This window comes from Nomascus leucogenys, chromosome 23 (genome assembly GCF_006542625.1).
Source record: "Nomascus leucogenys isolate Asia chromosome 23, Asia_NLE_v1, whole genome shotgun sequence".
NCBI classification, from domain to species: Eukaryota; Metazoa; Chordata; class Mammalia; order Primates; family Hylobatidae; genus Nomascus; species Nomascus leucogenys.
The window spans coordinates 32379868-32399502 of NC_044403.1; the positions used below are offsets into that span (position 1 = coordinate 32379868).

The 19635-nt window shown below is 39.6% G+C and overlaps 1 protein-coding gene across 1 annotated transcript in view; it reads left to right on the top strand.

Annotated features, from left to right (window-relative positions):
• KDM5A (lysine demethylase 5A) overlaps positions 1-19635 on the top strand; it is a 108770-nt gene that overhangs the window by 64832 nt on the left and 24303 nt on the right. The window contains exons 15-22 of the mRNA XM_003273672.4: positions 4204-4385; positions 4752-4876; positions 5391-5541; positions 6867-6981; positions 9550-9905; positions 15088-15226; positions 17204-17383; positions 18303-18464. Of these exons, the coding sequence (XP_003273720.1) occupies positions 4204-4385; positions 4752-4876; positions 5391-5541; positions 6867-6981; positions 9550-9905; positions 15088-15226; positions 17204-17383; positions 18303-18464 (1410 nt within the window). The remainder of the gene's footprint in view (positions 1-4203; positions 4386-4751; positions 4877-5390; positions 5542-6866; positions 6982-9549; positions 9906-15087; positions 15227-17203; positions 17384-18302; positions 18465-19635) is intronic.

A 19635-nucleotide genomic window follows, 5' to 3' on the forward strand; every position in this document is an offset into this window, starting at 1 on the left:
TTCCTATTTCTCCACATCCTCTCCAGCACCTGTTGTTTCCTGACTTTTTAATGATGGCCATTCTAACTGGTGTGAGATGGTATCTCATAGTTGTTTTGATTTGCATTTCTCTGATGGCCAGTGATGATGAGGATTTTTTCATGTGTTTTTTGGCTGCCTAAATGTCTTCTTTTGAGAAGTGTCTGTTCATATCCTTTGCCCACTTTTTGATGGGGTTGTTTGTTTTTTTCTTGTAAATTTGGGTTCATTGTAGATTCTGGATATTAGCCCTTTGTCAAATAAGTAGGTTGTGAAAATTTTCTCCCATTTTGTAGGTTGCCTGTTCACTCTGACGGTAGTTTCTTTTGCTGTGCAGAAGCTCTTTAGTTTAATTAGATCCCATTTGTCAATTTTGGCTTTTGTTGCCATTGCTTTTGGTGTATCACGCATTTCTATTTAGATTTTTATCATCTCAGTTTCAGCATCTGAAATAGAAAATCTCCTTCCTCTGCACCCTTCACAAACCACTTTTCTTTCCTAATTGCCTCATCTTAGTAAGCATCAGGACCATCATGTAAAAACTTAGTGTGATCTTGACTCATACGTTCCCTTTTTATTTTTTTGAGATGGAATCTCACTCTGCCACCCAGGTTGGAGTGCAGTTGCACGGTCTCTGCTTACTGCAACCTCTGCCCCATGGGTTCAAGCGAATCTCCTGCCTTAGCCTCCCGAGTAGCTGGGATTACAGGCGTTCACCACCTTGCCCAGCGAATTTTTGTATTTTTAGCAGAGACAGGGTTTCACCATGTTAGCCGGGCTAATCTCGAACTCCTGACCTCAGGTTATCTGCCCTCTTCGGCCTCCCAAAGTGCTGGGATTACAGGCGTGAGCCACCACACCTAGCCTCGTTTCCTTCATAGTTTTCTGTTACCTAGTTTTTTGTTTTACTTATTTATTTATTTGAGACAGAGTCTCACTCTGTTGCCCGAGTTGGAGTGCAGTGGCGCGATCTCGACTCACCTGCAGTCTCTACCTCTCAGGTTCAAGCAATTCTGCGTCAGCCTCCTGAGTAGTTAGGGTTACAAGCATGTGCCACCACACCCGGCTAATTTTTGTATTTTTAGTAAAGACAAGGTTTCACCATGTTGGCCAAGCTGGTCTTGAACTCCTGACCTCAGGTGATCTACCCACCTCAGCCTCCCAAAGTGGTGGGATTACAGGTGTGAGCTGCTGCACCCGGCCTGTTACCTAGTTGTAAGTTTTTCTTTGGCACTGTCTCTCATCACTCTCCCTTGCCCCCTTTTTTTCCTTACTGCTACACCATCCTGTTCCATTTGTTAATTTTCTCACGTGGCTTATTTCAAATAGCCTTTTTTGGTTTTTGTTTTTTTGAGACAGAGACTCACTCTGTCACCCAGGGCGGAGTGCAGTGGCGCAGCCTTGGCTCACTGCAACCTCTGTCTCCTGGGTTCATGTGATTCTCCTGCCTCAGCCTCCCCGGTAGCTGGGACTACAAGCGCACACTACCACACCTGGCTAATTTTCTGTATTTTTAGTAGAAATAGGGTTTCACCATGTTGGCCAGGCTGGTCTCAAACACCTGGCCTTAAGTGATTTGCCTGCCTCGGACCCCAAAGTGCTGGGATTACAGGCATGAGCCACTGTGCTCGGCCTCAAATAGCCTTTTAATTTGTATTTCTAGCTTTTTTTCTTCTCTCCATTTTCTCCTTATTTATGATTTTCTAAAGTATATTCTCAGGAATATAAACTTTGTAATATTTTAGAAGGTATTATAGGGAAAAGTTCTGTGGCTAGAAACGTTTGGAAAATGGCAGGCTAAGAAAAGGTAAGTGGATCTATTTAAAATTAGCTTCATTTAAGACTGGAAAAGTAAAAGAATGATGAATTCTAGTTTGGGTACAAAAAATAGAGGGACCTAAAATAATGTGAAATATATACTTTTCCAGTTTTCAGGATTTTAAAATTACTTAAAAGGTATAGGAAAATTAATGGTAAAAATTAATAAAAACATATATAGACCAAAAAGAAAGATAAATGGGATCTTTACTACAAAACTTCTGATTCTTTAATATGCTGGTGTTCATTGTTAATCTGTAAAGTGGGAGGGATATAATCCATAGCGTTTTCCAAAAAAAATTTTCCCTTTTTTTTTTTTTTTTTTTTTTGTAGAGACGGTGTCTTCCTATGTTACCCAGGCTGGTCTTGAACTCGTTGGCTCAAGCAGTCCTCCCACCTCAGCCTCCCAAAGTGCTGAGATTACAGGTGTGAGCCACCACACCTGGAACAAAAAAAATATATTTTTTCCAAAGTGTCTTTTAGGATCTGTGATCCTTGCAGTACACTCTGGGAAATTGTATAAAATTTCTTGAAGCAGCCAGAACTTTCTCAGTTGCCACATTAGCATTCCCTTCAGAACAGCATTGCTAGTTGTTCTGAAGCTGAGTAAATTCTTATAAACTTTTTTTTTTTTAATTTTTTTTTTTTTTTTGAGACGGAGTCTCGCTCTGTCACCCAGGCTGGAGTGCACTGGCGCGATCTCAGCTCACTGCAAGCTCCACCTCCCGGGTTCACGCCGTTCTCCTGCCTCAGCCTCTCGGAGTAGCTGGGACTACATGCGCCCGCCACCACGCCCGGCTAATTTTTTGTATTTTTAGTAGAGACGGGGTTTCACCGTGATCTAGATCTCCTGACCTCGTGATCCGCCCGCCTTGGCCTCCCAAAGTGCTGGGATTACAAGCGTGAGCCACTGCGCCCGGCCAATTCTTATAAACTAAAAAATATGTGCAAAGCATTTTGAAACTGTTTTTATGTTAAAATAATTTTTAAAGAAAATACTAAACGCCAGTATAAGAAAATGGAAAGATAAGAGAATATGGCCAGCAGACATCTAGATTAAACTGATATCAAAAACAGTGTATGATGAAAGGCCAGAATTGTGCCTGCCAGTGAATAAATTATCAGGTTCCCACCTTGTTTAAATGAAGAGAGTTTGCTCTTATTGCAGAATTGGGTTTACAAGTAACTTGCTCAATCAAGTAAGCAGAAACTGTAATGTTATCTAATAAATGGAGGTGTTTGGTAAAATGCACTTCACATGCTCTTACATTCTTTTTTTTTTCGAGACAGAGTCTTGCTCTGTCACCCAGGCTGGAGTGCAGTGGTATGATCTCAGCTCATTGCAACCTTCACCTCCCAGGCTCAAGTGATTCTCCTGCCTCAGCCTCCTGAGTAGCTGGGACTGCAGGCATGCGTCACCATGCCCGGCTAACTTTTGTATTTTTAGTAGAGACGAAGTTTCACCATATTGGCCAGGCTGGTCTTGAACTCCTGACCTCAGGTGATCTGCCCACCTCGGCCTCCCAAAGTGCTGGGATTATAGGTATGACCCACTGCACCCTGCCCGCTCTTACATTCTTGGCTTACTGAATTTGTCTTTTCTTTTTGATGTCATGCTGATATTATATTTTAATTTGCACAATTTACTTTATACTTCTTTGTCCTTACATATGTTTGTATATGTCAGTGTTACTTTTGGATAATAGATTACTGATTTATTTTGCTCAAGGATGTAATTGGGAGGAACTTTTGGTGTACAGCCAGCCACCCCCAAAATGCCTCCCAATTACAATTTTCTTCCCTTCTCTCAAAAAACTGTCTTGACTTTTGTGGTAATCACATTTCTGTTTTTTAGAGATAGGGTCTTGCTGTGTCGGCTGGGGTTGGAGTGCAGCAGTACTATCGTAGCTCACTGCAGCCTGGCCTCAAATGATCTTCCCTCCTTAGCCTCCTGAGTAGCTGGGACTACAGGCATGCACCACCATGCCTGGGTGATGTTTAAACATTTTTTTGTAGGGTGCTCACTTTGTTGCCGTGGCTAGTCTCAAATCCCTGGCTTCAAGCAATCCTTCCACCTCGGCCTCCTAAAGTGCTGGGATTATAGCCATGAGCCACTGCACCCAGCCCACGTTTCTTTATAGTTTTGTCACTCAAATGTGCATCCTTAGATACCAAACTTTAATCTTGCCCATTGAAAAAAATTTAGCAATGATTACTTTTAGGAAGTATTTTGATGTTGTGCCATTGTACCTTTCATGTTAATGCCTTTAAGTCAGAGATTAGTCTGTAGAAAAAAATGTAGTAACAAGTTTTTTGATGCTTTAAAGACCAGAAAGACTTGATCTAGTGAAGTAAATTATATTTCAGGGTGTCCTGATGTCAGAAGAAGAAGTGTTTGAACTTGTTCCTGATGATGAGCGGCAGTGTTCAGCATGCAGAACCACGTGTTTTCTCTCTGCTCTCACATGTTCCTGTAATCCTGAGCGGCTTGTATGTCTCCACCATCCAACTGATCTGTGCCCCTGCCCCATGCAGAAGAAATGTCTTAGGTATCCAAAAGTATTCTGTAAAACTTCCATTACCTTTTTTTAAAACCAAGTTTTAATGTTATTTTTATTTACTCCTTTACTCTGGACTTCTCAACTTCTCTGTCTACTTCTAGGCTTGAAGACCAGTCCCTTAAAGTTGGCCCTAAACTTGGCAGCTGAAATTAGTTTCTTTATCAGTTGATTTCACATGTTCCTTGTCTCCCTGCATTAAAAAGTGTGGGCTGGTTTGATTTTCTCTTTATGTGAACTAAGATCCCATTCCCTTGGCCGTTGTATTTTCCTTAAGCTGATTATACTTAAAACTTTATTTTTAAGTTATTGTTGGTTTTTATTTCTGTGTTTGTGTGTGTGTTTTTTTTTTTGTAGGTATCGCTACCCTTTAGAAGACCTCCCTTCTCTGCTATATGGTGTAAAAGTCAGGGCACAGTCCTATGACACTTGGGTCAGTCGTGTTACAGAAGCATTGTCTGCTAACTTCAACCACAAAAAAGGTTAAATTTCCTTCTTTTGTATGCATATACTGAATTGATTGTCACTTTAAAAGAGGCTTTGTTTTAGTTTTATGTTTTTTCCTTCCGTAAAAGAAAAATCCTAGGCTTCCTATGAGATTTGAGATTAATGGGTTGGTTGAATATAGACTTAATTTTCTATTTGAGAATCTTGTTTGAAATGAAAAAGCTGACATAAAATGGGCCGGACATCTAACTTGCAGTATATTTATTATATATGTTGGGAACCGACTATTACCAGTAAGACTAACACTGAAGGCTTCTTTGGAAAGAGAAATTTATTTACCTGAGAGAAACTGTCTATAGGGATTATAAATGAGCACCTGGTTGTTAGCTTTTATTGTGTTGGTGAGATTTTCACAGCTGTTTGTTTCTACTAATTATTATGTTTCTACTAGTAGGTTGGGGACTCGCTTGAGTGAGATTGGTGAAGATTTTAGAATGGCTTCTTGTGGCTATGGTTATTGTATATGGTTCTTTATTTAAATTTTTACAGATTTGATTGAATTGCGAGTAATGCTGGAAGATGCTGAGGATAGGAAATACCCAGAGAACGATCTCTTTCGAAAACTCAGGGATGCTGTAAAAGAAGCTGAGACCTGTGCTTCTGTGGCTCAGCTGCTTCTGAGCAAAAAGCAGAAACACAGGTAAACCTAAGAAGAGTTTAATTCTCCAGTGTTTTCCTGTTTCTTTCAGACTAAAAACCAAAATTTTATCTGGCCTGTGAAGGTCATTATCTTTGACCTCTTGTGGCCATGTCTCTTGCTTCCCCAGTAATGCTCCCGTTTTATCTCCTACTATCCTCCCTTCTTTCTTGCTCCAGCCTGCTGTGTTGTTTCTCTTGGTGTTCTTCATACATAGCAGGCACGTTTTTGCTTGGACTTCATGCTCTCTCTCTCTGCTTTGCTTGGAGTTCTCTTCCCACCATATCCGGGTGGCTTGTTCCCTTACCTACCTCCTTGAAACCTTTGTTTTCAAATGTCACTTTGTTGACGAGGGCTTTTCTGACAAGCCTTTATAAAATTGCAGTCCTCTTACCCTTCTTTCATGCTTTGTTTTTCTCCTAGCTTTATCACCTTCTGATATACTAACCTACTTATTTTATTAATTATCTGTCTTTTCTCCCCCATCCCCCACTAGAATGTACACAAGACTCGAATATCAGGGATTTTTTTCATTGTCGTATTTCTTGTGCTTAGAACCATGCCTGGTACATAGTTGTGTCAATGAATAAATAGAAACGATAGAGGCTGAAGGCAGGTGGCAGCAGAGGGTGACCTTGATGGATGCCGAGGAGGTTGTTAGGGAGCATAGAAGTAGGCACCCTTGATATAATGTAATTCATAAGTGTTAAATTTTCTGTGGTATTTAAATGTGTTGTAGTAATTCCAACACATTTCTTCTGTCTGAATGGCTTTTCTATAGCAGTTCACATTGGGTTTTTAAATTACTTTGTAAATTTTTTATTTACCATTTTGTTAGATAACTTTTCTTAGAGACGTTGATCAGCGGCTCTTAGCTTGTCATTGGCTCAGTGACCGCACTTGGAGAACCTAGTAAAAGTTTAGGAACCCTCTTAGAAAAATCATGTACACACACAATTCTGAAGCACTTTTCAGAGGGTTCATTGTCACCTAAGGCAGGTTAAAGGCTCTTCTTTCACATTTTAACCTTCTTGAGATACAGGATTAAGTTTTATCAATGAACTTAATATTCCAACTATGAGGAATTTATGTAATGTTTGAAATGTTTAATACTTATAGATCGAAGGAACTGTAACTTGGAGAGTTGAATCTTTGAATCATTAACTGAATAACTTAACTATTTTGAAGTGGTCACCATTGCGGTATAATCCCTCAAGCACTGGGATTCTAGGATTGCTTAGGTTTGAATTCTGAAGAGACTAGGAGCCCTTTTGATATCAGAATGACTGAATTTTTCTTACTTGTATCTCAATATTATTTCACATCAGACAGAGCCCAGATAGTGGGAGGACTCGGACCAAACTGACAGTGGAAGAATTGAAGGCCTTTGTCCAACAACTTTTTAGTCTTCCGTGTGTCATCAGCCAAGCTCGGCAAGTGAAGGTGGAGTATTACATCCTTTTTTTGGGTAATGTCCTTTGTGACATGGTCCACTGTTCTGGGTTTCACAGAATGGTTTATCTAAACTAGTTTTTTTGCTCTGATTTTTTTTTTCTCACACATATATGCTGCTATTTGAGGTTCTTTAGTAGGCAGGTTTTTGGTTTTGTTCTTAGCCATTATTCCCCATTTAAAATTCTGTAACTAAGGCTGGTATAAAATTATTTTTTTCTATATTAATTTTAGTTCAGAACCCCCATTTAACATAGATGTAATTGAAATGCAAGATTAGATGTAATTTCAATAGATGTAATTGAAATGCAAGTTAGTTAAAATAATCTGCATGTATCAGTGTTATTAATATGTGAGCTTTTAAAAAGCTTAATGATGGCTTAATGAATATGTAAAATCTTAAAAGTATATATCAAATATATTAATCTCATAGTTAATGATCTTTTGATAGTTTGGGGTGTTTTTGTGTTTGAGGGGTGGGTAGGGTGTCTAAAATAGTGTTTTTTATTTTTGTTTTTGTTTTTGGGATGGGAGTCTCGCTCTGTCACCCAGGCTGGAGTGCAGTGGCGAGATCTCGGCTTACTGCAACCTCTGCCTCCTGGGTTCAAGTGATTCTCCTGCCTCCGCCTCCCGAGTAGCTGGGATTAGAGGAATGGGCCACTATGCCCAGCTAATTTTTATAGTTTTAGTAGAGATGTGGTTTCACCATGTTGGCAGGCTGGTTTCAAACTCCTGACTTCAAGTGTTCCACCCGCCTCGGCCTCCCAAAGTGCTGGGATTACAGGCATGAGTCACCGCACCCGGCCTAAAATAGTTTTTTTCAAGATTATCAACTTGCGAAATCTAGGATCAGTTGTGTTCTTGTCTTACTCCATTTCATAAGAGCATTTTGATAGTTGACTACTCTTTCTTGAATGCTGTTCTTTAAGCCTCTGTGACCCCACACTTTCTGGGTTTTTTCTTAGCTCATTGGCAGTTCTTCTTCTCTTACGTCTTCCTTGCTGCTTGTTTTCTCTTTGACTTGACTTCTAAGTGTTGGAGTATATTAGGAGTCTCGGCCCTTTCTTCAGGTGCCCCCACTTCTGATACCTTATTTGCCCAGTGACATTAAATATCACCTATATCCTGTTGATTCAATCCCACATCTCCAGCCCTGGATGCCTTTTTTCCCTACAGACTTGTATGTCCAGCTGCATACTCTGGATTTCCATTTGGTGGACTAAAAGGCATCTTAAAGGCTTTTTTTCTTTTCTTTTCTTTTCTTTTTTTTTTGAGACAGGGTCTGGCTCTGTCATCCAGGCTGCAGTACAGTGGTATGGGCTCGGCTCACTGTAACTTCTGCTTCCCAGACTCAAGCAAGCCTCCCATCTCAGCCTCCCAAGTTGCTGGGACTACAGGTGCACACCACCACGCCTGGCTAATTTTTGTATGTTTTGTAGAGACGAGTTTTTGCCATTTTGCCCAGGCTGGTCTCAAAACTCCTGAGCTCAAGCGATCCACTTGCTTTGGCCTCCCAAAGTTCTGGGATTACAGACATGAGCCACCACGCATTTTAATGAACCAAGTGAATCAAACTCCTTGATTTCTTTATTTCCCTTATACCCTGTGTTCAATATTTAAGCAAGTGCTGGCTGCTGTTACCTCCAAAATATATCCCAAAGCAAACCATTTGTTGTCCTCTCCATTCCTAAACTATGCTCTATACCCCTGGACTGTGCCCCTTGGATTACTCCAACAGCCTTTCAGCTGCTTTCAATTCTTCTGCTCGTCTGACATTTTATTTTTTGTTTGGTAGCCAGAATGATAATCTAAACTTTAAATCAAATCACATCGCTTCCCTATGGTAAAAATTCTCCAGTGGTTCCCCAAAGCCATTTGAATGAAATTCAAACTCATTGTAACCTAGAAGATACTATGTAGTCTGACCTCTGCTTATTTTTTAACAACATTTCTCCTTCATCATCCACTTGTAGCAACATACCAAGCTCATTCTTCTTTAAAAGCGTTTGCAATTATTATTTGCCCTGCCCGAACCATTCTTCCTTCAGATCCTCTTGTAGTTCCTTCCCAACCCTCAATTTAGTTTCAGTTTGTCTTCTGTGACTACCATGACATTACTAAGTAATATGGCCCTCCCCACTCTGGTCATTCTCTGTTGTGCTGCCCTATTTTATTTTCAGAGCACTTGACACTAACTGAAACATTGTATTCGTATGTTCATTGTCTGGTCACCTGCATTAGAATGTATGTTCCCTGAAGACGAGGACTATTTTATGTCTTCTTTAATACTGTGTGCCTAGAAAAGTGCCTGCATCGAAGTCAGCAGTCATTAAATATTTATTGAATGAATCAACTATATTTTAAAAGTAGGAGTATAGCTAGAAGTAATTACACAAAAGCATATTTATTAATTTAACTGTCATATCTGAATATTTGGTGTTATGATGGTGAGATTATAAGAGTCTAGAATTGATAGTTTGCCTTGACTATATCTATTTTGTACTCTTTTGTATCTTTTAAATTTGTTTTTCTAATTTTTATTTCTTTTGACCTTTTCAGAATCTGCTAGATGATGTGGAAGAGTTTCATGAACGTGCTCAGGAGGCCATGATGGATGAAACCCCAGATTCTTCCAAACTCCAGATGTTGATAGATATGGGCTCTAGTCTCTATGTGGAACTCCCTGAATTACCACGACTGAAGCAAGAGCTACAACAGGCTCGGTGGTTGGACGAAGTAAGACTGACCTTATCAGATCCACAACAAGTCACTTTGGATGTCATGAAGAAACTGATAGACTCTGGGGTAGGGTTGGCACCCCACCATGCTGTGGAGAAAGCAATGGCTGAACTACAGGAGCTCCTTACAGTCTCTGAACGATGGGAAGAAAAGGCTAAGGTCTGCCTACAGGCAAGGTGAACACATTTTAGTGACTGTTGCCTCTTTAACAACTAAGTCAGAAGGTAGAGTGGGAAGAAGGAACTTAAAGGCTTCTTTCATTAAATGGCTTTTTTTTTTTGCCTTTAGGATTTTAATGTATAAGTAGCATTAGTTAAGTTGTATAGGTGGGAAAGGCATTTCCTGATGATCCAGGGCCTGAAGGAAACGGGGAGATTCTCCTCTCTCCCTGCTTTGGCAGGCAGCTCCTGGAGAGGTGCAGGTCAGTGGCAATGGGTACAGACAAGCTGGAGAGTTTCTTGCTGGGCAGGAATGCCCAACGGGCCACAGCTTCTTCAGCCCTCAGAGCACCTCATTGTGTCTGGACCCACGAATGGGGTGGCATTGCTAGAGAGTGGGTTCTCCTGCGTCTGGCTCCAACAACTGGTTTATTGTGATGACATTAAATATTTAATTAAATGTTTTGTGCCCTCCCTGGCCAATCGCTAAGTTATCAAATGGGGCTACATGTAGACGGTTTCAAATATGTGCAAACTATTGTGCAGAGTACTTTGTTAGGTACTTCATGTTATACAAAGTAGTATTTTGTTTAGAGCCTATGCTTAGTGATATTATAGTTAGGAAGTAAGAAGTATAAAGCTCATTGTAGTACGTTATTAATGTTAACTGAAAGGTAAGGAAAAATGTTACAGGGATTCAGAGAGGGAAGATCATGGTGAGCTTGGGTGGTCAGTAGAGAAGCTTCAGAGAAAAATAACTTAGGTAGAGCCTTGAGGAATGAGTAGGATTGAAGTGGAAGAGAGGTAAGAAAAATGCCAGAAACTGAGTTTAAGGAATATTTAGGGTGTGTTCAGGTGACAGAAAGTAAGTGGGTTTCCCTGGAGTGGAGGATTTATGTCAAAAAGTATTGGGAGATGAGAATCAGGCAGGAGGAGAATGTTGAGTGGCTGTATTAGCGTCAGCACCCCGTTGGACTTAATGAGATTTAAATAAAGTGTGTATATCTGACTGTATCAGGAAATTTGGCTGATAATTAACGGTGGTGTTCTTTCTGAAAGCATTTCTCTAGCAGCTAAGATTAACATTTATATAATTTCTATTGTGAGGATGAGGAAACTGGGGTGCATGGAGAGATCACGTAGTTACTGAGTGACACAACTGAAATTTAAAGCATCTTCCACTTCATTTCAATATCTCTGTGTACTTAACTACTTTGCCAGCCACTTACTTTGGATGCATTTTGGTAAGAAAATATTTAGGTGATTTAATTAGCACAGCTCTGAGAAGCCTCTGTGTACACTGGATATTTTGCTATCCAGATGCCATGCAGAATACATACTAAAATTTATTCATAGCTTTTCCTATTGGAACTATTCATATTACTCAGTGTCTTCAGATTAATGACAGTTCCAGGAGGTGGGAACATATTAAGTGGACAAAGCTAAATAACTTTGGAATGTAAAATTATGATTTTGATATACGTGATGCAACTGGTAGTAGGCTACCAAATGAAATTCCGTTGGTAATAATAGTTAAAAACTTTGTTTTCCCAGTCTCTGATATTTAATCAGTCACCAGGTTCTGATGATTTTGTCTCCAAAATGTCTTTCATATCTCTCTTTCAAATTCATTGTCACTGACCTAGTTGTAGTCCTCTTGTATTTTACGTTGATATTTGAGTTTGGTAAGTATCAATACATGCCAGGTGCTATTTCTAAATGCTATGTAGACAGTAGTGAACAAGACACATAAAGATCTCTGCTTTCATGGAGCTACCGTTCTAGTAGAGAGAGAGATAAATAAATGAATGCATTTCAAATAATCAGTGTCATGAAAAAAGCAAAACTGGTAAAGAAGTAGAGGATTATGTGGTTGGCGGAAATAGTGGGAGTTAGACTCTTCTAACTTCTGTCAGAATTATCTTTCTGAAACACATCCTTAATCTTCCTTATCTCTTAGTATTGGTTATTAACTACTTACCATTATTTTCTTGAGATTCTTTCTTTGCCTTTGGCCTTCTCTCTACCTTTAAAATAATGGTTTTCCTTGAGATTCTGGCATAGATGCCTTTCTTTTCTCACTCTGTACAGTCTCTCTGGAAATTTCATTTAATTTCTTGGCTCTGTTTGCCTTCTTTATACTGAGTAACTCCTAAATCTTCATTTATAATATAGATTTCTTTCATAAATATCATCCACCTGTTAGATAATTCCAGGGGATGTCCCACAGATACCTGAAATTCCCTGTATCCAAAATTTGACTCATTAATGTCTTCCCATATCCTCCTCCTTTGTTTCTTTATTCTTTAAATTATACCATCTTTCACTCATTTGAACAAGCAGGTACTTTGGTAGTTAGCTTTGACTCTTCCCTTCTTCTTTATCCTCAAACTCAGTCATGCTGATTATATTTACCCAATGCTTCTCACTTTGATTCTTTTTTTTTTTTTTTAAGTCTGCCATGGATTTATGTTATATTCATTCTTTTTCATGCCCCCCCCCCGCCCCGCCTTTTTTTGAGATGGAGACTTGCTTTGTTGCCCAGCTGGGGTGTGCAATGGTGCCATTTTGGCTCATGGAAACCTCCACTGCCCAAGGCTCAAGCAATTCTCGTGCCTCAGCCTCCCGAGTAGCTGGGATTATAGGTACATGCCACCATGGCCAGCTAATTTTTTTATTTTTTGTAGAGACGGGGTTTCGCCATGTTGGCCAGGCTTGTCTTGAGCTCCTGACCTTAAGCAGTCTGCCCGCCTCGGCCTCCCAAAGTGCTGGGATTACAGGCCTGAGCCACTGTGCCCAGCCTTTTACCCTCATTCTTGAAGGACTTTTTGCGATAGGTGTAAAATTACTGGTTGACAATTATTTTGTCTTAGTACTTTGGATATATCATTCTCTCTGCTGTTTTGGAAAGAATCTTTTCACTTGGACTGCTTGTAGGATTATTCCTTCTTTTTCTTCCACTCAGCTGCTGTCATAGCGAGCCTCGATCACAGCAGCAGAATCTGTCTTGTCTTACCTCTCCCTAATTCATTCTCTATACTGCCACTAGTACTTTGTTAAAATACAGGTGTAAATTTCACTCCCTTACTTAAATCCTCTAGTTTTCTGTTGCCCTCAGGTTGAAGTCCAAATTCCCTCACCTGATTTATAAGGCCATCTGTCATCTAGCCTCTTGCTTAATTATATATCTAGTCTTATCTTTTGCCATTCTTCCTCCTGTATTCTATGTTCCAAACTTTGTGATTTTTCCTGTCAGTTCCTCAAACATCTGTGTTCTTTCTCTGCATCTTTGTGCATGTTTATTTTATTCTCCTGTGGAGCACTCTTATTTTCAGCCCATCTCCTATGGTGTACGTCTACCAACCCTACCCTGCCCCTGGCCCCAGCTTTCCTGATTAAGTCTTATTCAGAAAGGATGAGAAAGCGTAGACATCACTTTTGGGAAGTCTTCTTTCCCTGCCAAGTCAATTAAGTTCTCTTACTGTGTATTCCAATAGCACTTTTACTTTCATTTATCATTACACTTACCACAGAGCATCATAAACTCCTTATTAATAATCTTCATAAGATTAAAAAGTTTCATGAGGCTGGGCACAGTGGCTCACGCCTGTAATCCCAGCACTTTGGGAGGCTGAGGAGGGTGGATCGCTTGAGCCCAGAAGTTCGAGACCAGCTTGGCCAACGTGGTAAAACCCTGTCTCTACTAAAAATAGAAAAAATTAGCTGGGCAAGGTGGTGCATGCCTGTAGTCTCAGCTACTCGGGAGGCTGAGGCATGAGAATCGTTTGAACCTAGGAGGCAGAGGTTGTAGTGAGCTGAGATTGCACCACTGCACTTCAGCCTGGGTGACAGCGAGACTCAAAAAATAAATAAATGAACGGTTTCGTGAGGCAAGGACTGTCATTCTTGCTCATGAGCAATTTCCAGGACCTAGAACAGTGCCTCACACATGGTAGGATTCGTGGATGATGAAGGATTTCCGCCTCAGTAGCTTCCCATTGCTTTACCTGATGAAGTCCGTGGCTCTCAGGACTCTGCATCTTTCTTCCTGCCAAATTCCTTTTTCCTGCCCCACTCTTTCCACCCATCCCCTGCCTCTAACCCTCCACATTGTCCCCTAATCGCAAACTGAACTATGAATGCTTTTTAAGTGTTTCTCCATGCCTTTGTTCATTATATTCCTGGTTTCTTTAACTTCTTTAACTTTTCGTTTGGACAGAATGATACTAATTTAAGGCCTACTTCAAAGCCTTTCTCAACTCTCCTGGGCAGAATTAATCACTGCCTCCCGTAACAGTGAGTTTATAGTAATTTGGTTTTAGTTCCCAGTAGAAGCATATATATATATATTTTTTTTTTTTTTTGAGACAGAGTCTTGCTCTGTCCCCCAGGTTGGAGTGCAATGGCGCGACCTCCGCTCACTGCAAGCTCTGCCCCCTGGGTTCACGCCATTCTCCTGCCTCAGCCTCCCAAGTATCTGGGACTACAGGTGCCCACCACAGCGCCCGGCTAATTTTTTGTATATTTAGTAGAGACGAGATTTCACCATGTTAGCCAGGATGGTCTTGATCTCCTGACCTCGTGATCCACCCGCCTCGGCCTCCCAAAGTGCTGGGATTACAGGCTTGAGCCACTGTGCCCGGCCGAAGCATAATTCTTATCTTGTATTGTGATTCATTGAGGGTAAGGTCTATGCTTTATTCATCTTTGTGTAACTAATATTAATGAATGTACTTTAAATGTACACTGTCAACATTAATGGATTTCTAGTCTATTGTTTTCTATATTGCTATCAAATGTGCATCTCTGACAATTTCAGGTACTGTAGAGAAGTAGAGTAGAGACAGTCTAGTATAGTGAAAGGATCATGGATCTGACCCTCATTCTGAATCAGTAGTTCAGATGTGTCCTTTATTACACTAAATGACTGGGGAAAATAACTTTTCTTTGAGTTAAAGTTTTCTTATCCACAAAAATTTATATTTTATTTTATTATAAACTTATGTTTATACATTTTCTTATCTATAAAGTTTTCTTATCTGTAAGATGGAAAAGAAAGATACTAGCTGCTTTGCCTCCCTTATAGGATTGTGGTAAGAATTCAGTGAAATCATGTAAATGAACGTTCTCTAAACATTCTGAAATGTTATTTAAATGTTGATTTCTCATGCATCCTACTCTGTTTTTATTGTTCTTTTAGACCACGGCACAGTGTGGCAAGTTTAGAAAGCATTGTGAATGAAGCCAAGAACATTCCAGCCTTTCTACCCAATGTGTTGTCCTTGAAAGAAGCCTTACAAAAGGCTCGAGAATGGACAGCTAAAGTGGAAGCTATTCAGGTAAGAAGGCTTTTGGATTATCCCACCTATCGGGTAATGCCTGTTTCATGGATTAATCTTTTAAACTGTTAATTCTTTAGAATAGAAAAATCCTAATACAAACGATCCCTAACTTAGATCGATTTGTGATTTTTTGACTTTATGATGGTACGAAAGTGATATGCGTTGAGTAGAAACTGTGTTTCGAATTTTGAATTTTGAACTTGTGCCAGGCTAGCAATATGTGGTATGACACTGTCTCACAATGCTGGGCAGCAGCATCGAGCCACAGCTCCCAGTCAGTCCTGCCGACGTAGGTGTTCTGAACACCTTTAAGGTAGGCTAGGCTAAGCTGTGTTTCATATGTTAATTTTTTTAAATGCATTTTCAAATTATTATATTTTCAACTTACGACGGGGACATAACCCCTCCGTAAGTTGAGGAGCATCTATAAAATAATTCTAGTAAAGTTCACTTACTCTTTTGTCTGATTTTATAATTTAGAATTATTACCTACTTAAATATTACTTGTTTTTATTGACTCCTTGCTATGAAAGATGATGGAATTAGTTATTTAACTCTTTAGCAGTAGGGAATTTGTTACTTACTGTATTCTTCAAATTTTTTTCCATGTGTATGAATTACTTTTAAAATTAGAGGCAGAAAAAGAAAATGAAATTAACATTTACTGAGCACCACAGTACTTTTGCTACTATTCTAGGTGTTTGGGAGCAGGCATGTAAGGGAAGGGTATAAAAATAGGACTTACAGTATAAAATAGGGTATAAAAGTAGAGGCTTCCAAATGCATATTTTCTAGTTGGAGAGACGTATTTTACACATCTGTAATTTAAAACAGAATGAAGTAAGTGCTAGATAGAGATAAAAGTGTACTTGAATCATAAAAACTGTTAAGCAGCACTTACAGTGTTAAGTATATAAATACTCTTAATTATAGAACTGTACTCAAAAAGAAAACCAACTTCCACTATACTGCTGCCCCCAAAAGGAACGTATTCTGGGTGTCAAGTTCTTTTTTTTTTTTTTTTTTTTTTTTTTGAGACAGTCTCGCTCTGTCGCTCAGGCTGGAGTGGTGTGATCTTGGCTCACTGCAACCTCTGCCTCCTGAGTTCAAGCAATTCTCCTGCCTCAGCTTCCCAAGTAGCTGGGACTACAGGCGCATGCTAGCACGCCTAGCTAATTTTTGTATTTTTAGTAGAGCCGGGGTTTCACCATGTTGGCCAGGCTGGTCTTGCACTCCTCACCTCAGGTGATCCGCCTGCCTTGGCCTTCCAAAGTGCTGGGATTACAGGCGTGAGCCACCACGCCTGGCCTGCGTGTCTTCTCTTTTGCTTTCTTTTCTGTTGAGTTTTTCTCGGACCTGCTTAGCTGCCACTGTTTCTTTTCTGTTTTTTTGAATTATTTCTATTTTTATCCGGACAGCTTCTATGTTTGATGCGTCTTTGACCTGGCTCAGGCAGTAGTAGTTGTCTTCGAATGTCTGAGAATCTTTAATTGGCCGTTTTATTTAGAATTGAAGGACTAAGTCAATAAGTATAGGTAACTATCATGTGTTTCCTCTGTAATTTCAAAGGGCTATCTCTCTACCAGGTGGGGTTTCACCAGGTTGGCCAGGCTGGTCTCGAGCTCCTGACAGCTGCCTGCCTCAGCCTCCCAAAGTGCTGAGATTACAGGTGTGAGCCACCATGCCTGGCCTGCTAACTGTGTTTATATATGTCTGTGAACTGGTTGTGATATCTACTGCTACTCTCATTAATTAAGAAATAACATCATTGATGACATGTTCATTAAAAAAATAATTTACACAAACTTTAAAAAATAGGACGTTGGAAGTTATATTAATTCAAGAGATGGAATTACATTCAAAGAATAATATTTAATAAAAGAACTAACACTAGACTTCGTAAGGTCTTTCACCAGTATATTGCCAAACCCCGTAAGAGAACTCAAATTGTGAGAATCTACTTTGGTTTTTCAGAGTGGCAGCAATTACGCTTATTTGGAGCAGCTTGAGAGCTTGTCTGCGAAAGGACGCCCTATCCCTGTGCGGCTTGAAGCACTGCCGCAAGTGGAATCACAGGTAGCAGCAGCACGAGCATGGAGAGAACGGACTGGGCGTACCTTTCTTAAGAAGAATTCTAGCCATACGTTGTTACAGGTACTTGAACTTCAGCACTCTCATAAGCAGCTGATAATTTAAGTAGTAATAGTATTGGTGAGGGTTATTTTCAGTTTATCTGATTACCATTATACAAGTGATTCTTACTAGGTAATACCAGATGTTGACTTGAAATCTAGAACCTTGGGCAGATTCATTTCCAATTAATCTTGTGCTGTCCCTAGAAAAAGCAGTCAGCCTTGGCTTGTTATTGGACTCTAGTCATTGAAATCGTTTTTTTTTTGTTTTTTTGAGACAGGGTCTTGCCCTGTCGCCCAGACTGGAGTGCAGTGGTGCAGTCTCGGCCCACTGCAGCTGTCGCCTCCTGGGCTCAAATGATCCTTTCACCTCATCCTCCCAAGTGTCTGGGACTACAGGCATGCTCCACCATGCCTGGCTAATTTTTTGTATTTTTGGTGGAGATGGGGTTTCGTCAGGTTGCCTGGGCTGGTCTTGAACTCCTTTGAGCTCAAGTGATCTGCCCTCCTCAGTCTCCCAAAGTGCTGGGATTACAGGTGTGAGCCACTACTTCCAGCCTATCATTGAAAGATCTTATTTCTCCGAAGCACAAATTTGTATACTCATTGTCCCTTTCATCTTGAGCAGTTGAACATAGCAGTTAAGAGCAAAGGCTTTGGAATAAGATCCTTTCAGCTTTGAAAGTAGACTCCTTAATTGCTAACCCTGTGTCCTTGGGCAAGTTATTTCCTTTCTGAGCCTCAGTTTCTCTTGTTTATAAAATGTAGATACTAATACCTACTATGTAGGGTTGTTGTGAGGAATGAATTAGATCATGTGTATAAAGTCCTTAAGAAAGTGGCTGGGACATGGTCGAACGGTCAACAAATGGTTCCTTTATTATTTTTACTTTTAAGATTTTTTAAAAACCAGAGTTTATAACGGTGGTTTCATTTTGTAGGTGCTGAGCCCCCGGACTGACATTGGTGTATATGGGAGTGGCAAAAATAGGAGGAAAAAAGCAAAAGAACTAATAGAAAAAGAAAAAGAAAAGGATCTGGACCTGGAGCCTCTGAGCGATCTGGAGGAAGGATTAGAGGAAACCAGAGATACAGCCATGGTGGTGAGAAATTACCTAGCGTCTTGAGTTTGCTTGGTGAATACAAAACTCTGTAAAGATATTAGCAGACTCACAGTTTTTGTGTTTTTAACTTGTTATTTTCATATACTTTGGCTTTATGATTATACATATTTCACATTAAAAGTGAATATTTATAATCAAGATATACAAAAAGTTTAGTATTCTGCTCTTTTCCCAAAATTGTCTGTTCCATACCTCTGCTCTTTACTGTTGTTTTAATAGTTGTCTACTGTTCCATCAAGTTGTCCATAGTTTGCTGAGTACAGTAAGTCCTCACTTAATTTTATCAATAGCTTCTTGCACTGCAACTTTAAGCGAAGCAATGTATAATGAACCCACTTTTACTACAGACTGATATAAACAAGAGTTAAGTTCCTGCAGCATATTTCTGGTCACAAAAACATCATCAGACTTTTAAAATAAAGACTCCAAACACTTCTGATATTAAACACTGAGAAAATTTGAGCTAAACATACATTTAAGAAAGAGTAATAAAAACGAGATAATTATCCAGTTTTTGGTAAATTAGTGAGTGACTGGCATTGGCCAGGAATCGATTTTTTTCTCATCAGTATTATAATGAAACTACACTGAACATAAAGATGTTATTTGAGGACCTGCTGTAGTTTTCTAATTTTGAGCATTTTGACTGTTACTAAGTTTCTTATTGTAAGTAATAAAATGAACTTCTCTGTATAACCTTTTCCTTCTTTTAAATTTCCTAGACTTGACTCTTAGGAATGTAATTACTGGGTTAGAATTTAATATAAGCATTTTATGACTCTTATTACTATTGTGTTTTTCAAAGGAATTATACCAGGCTACAGATTTCCATCTCTTAATGAGTGTTAAAATATTTGTAGTTGATGAGAATTATGCTTTTTTGGAGGATAGGAGGAATGTGTTAAGATTACTAGGAGCCTGAGGAAATGGAAAATAAATACGAATCTGGATAATAAACGTAGGGAATTGCATGTGATATAGTTCTTTCTGCCTACAAATGATTCTGTTTTGAAGCCAATGAAAATGATCTCTGATTAGAGAGCCTGCCTAACAAGTCAATCTTGCTAGACAAGTAGGACTGGAAATTATTTCAAAATTGTTTCAAAGCTGCCAGTAGTTTAACAAGAAAATGCACTGACAGTATTGATAA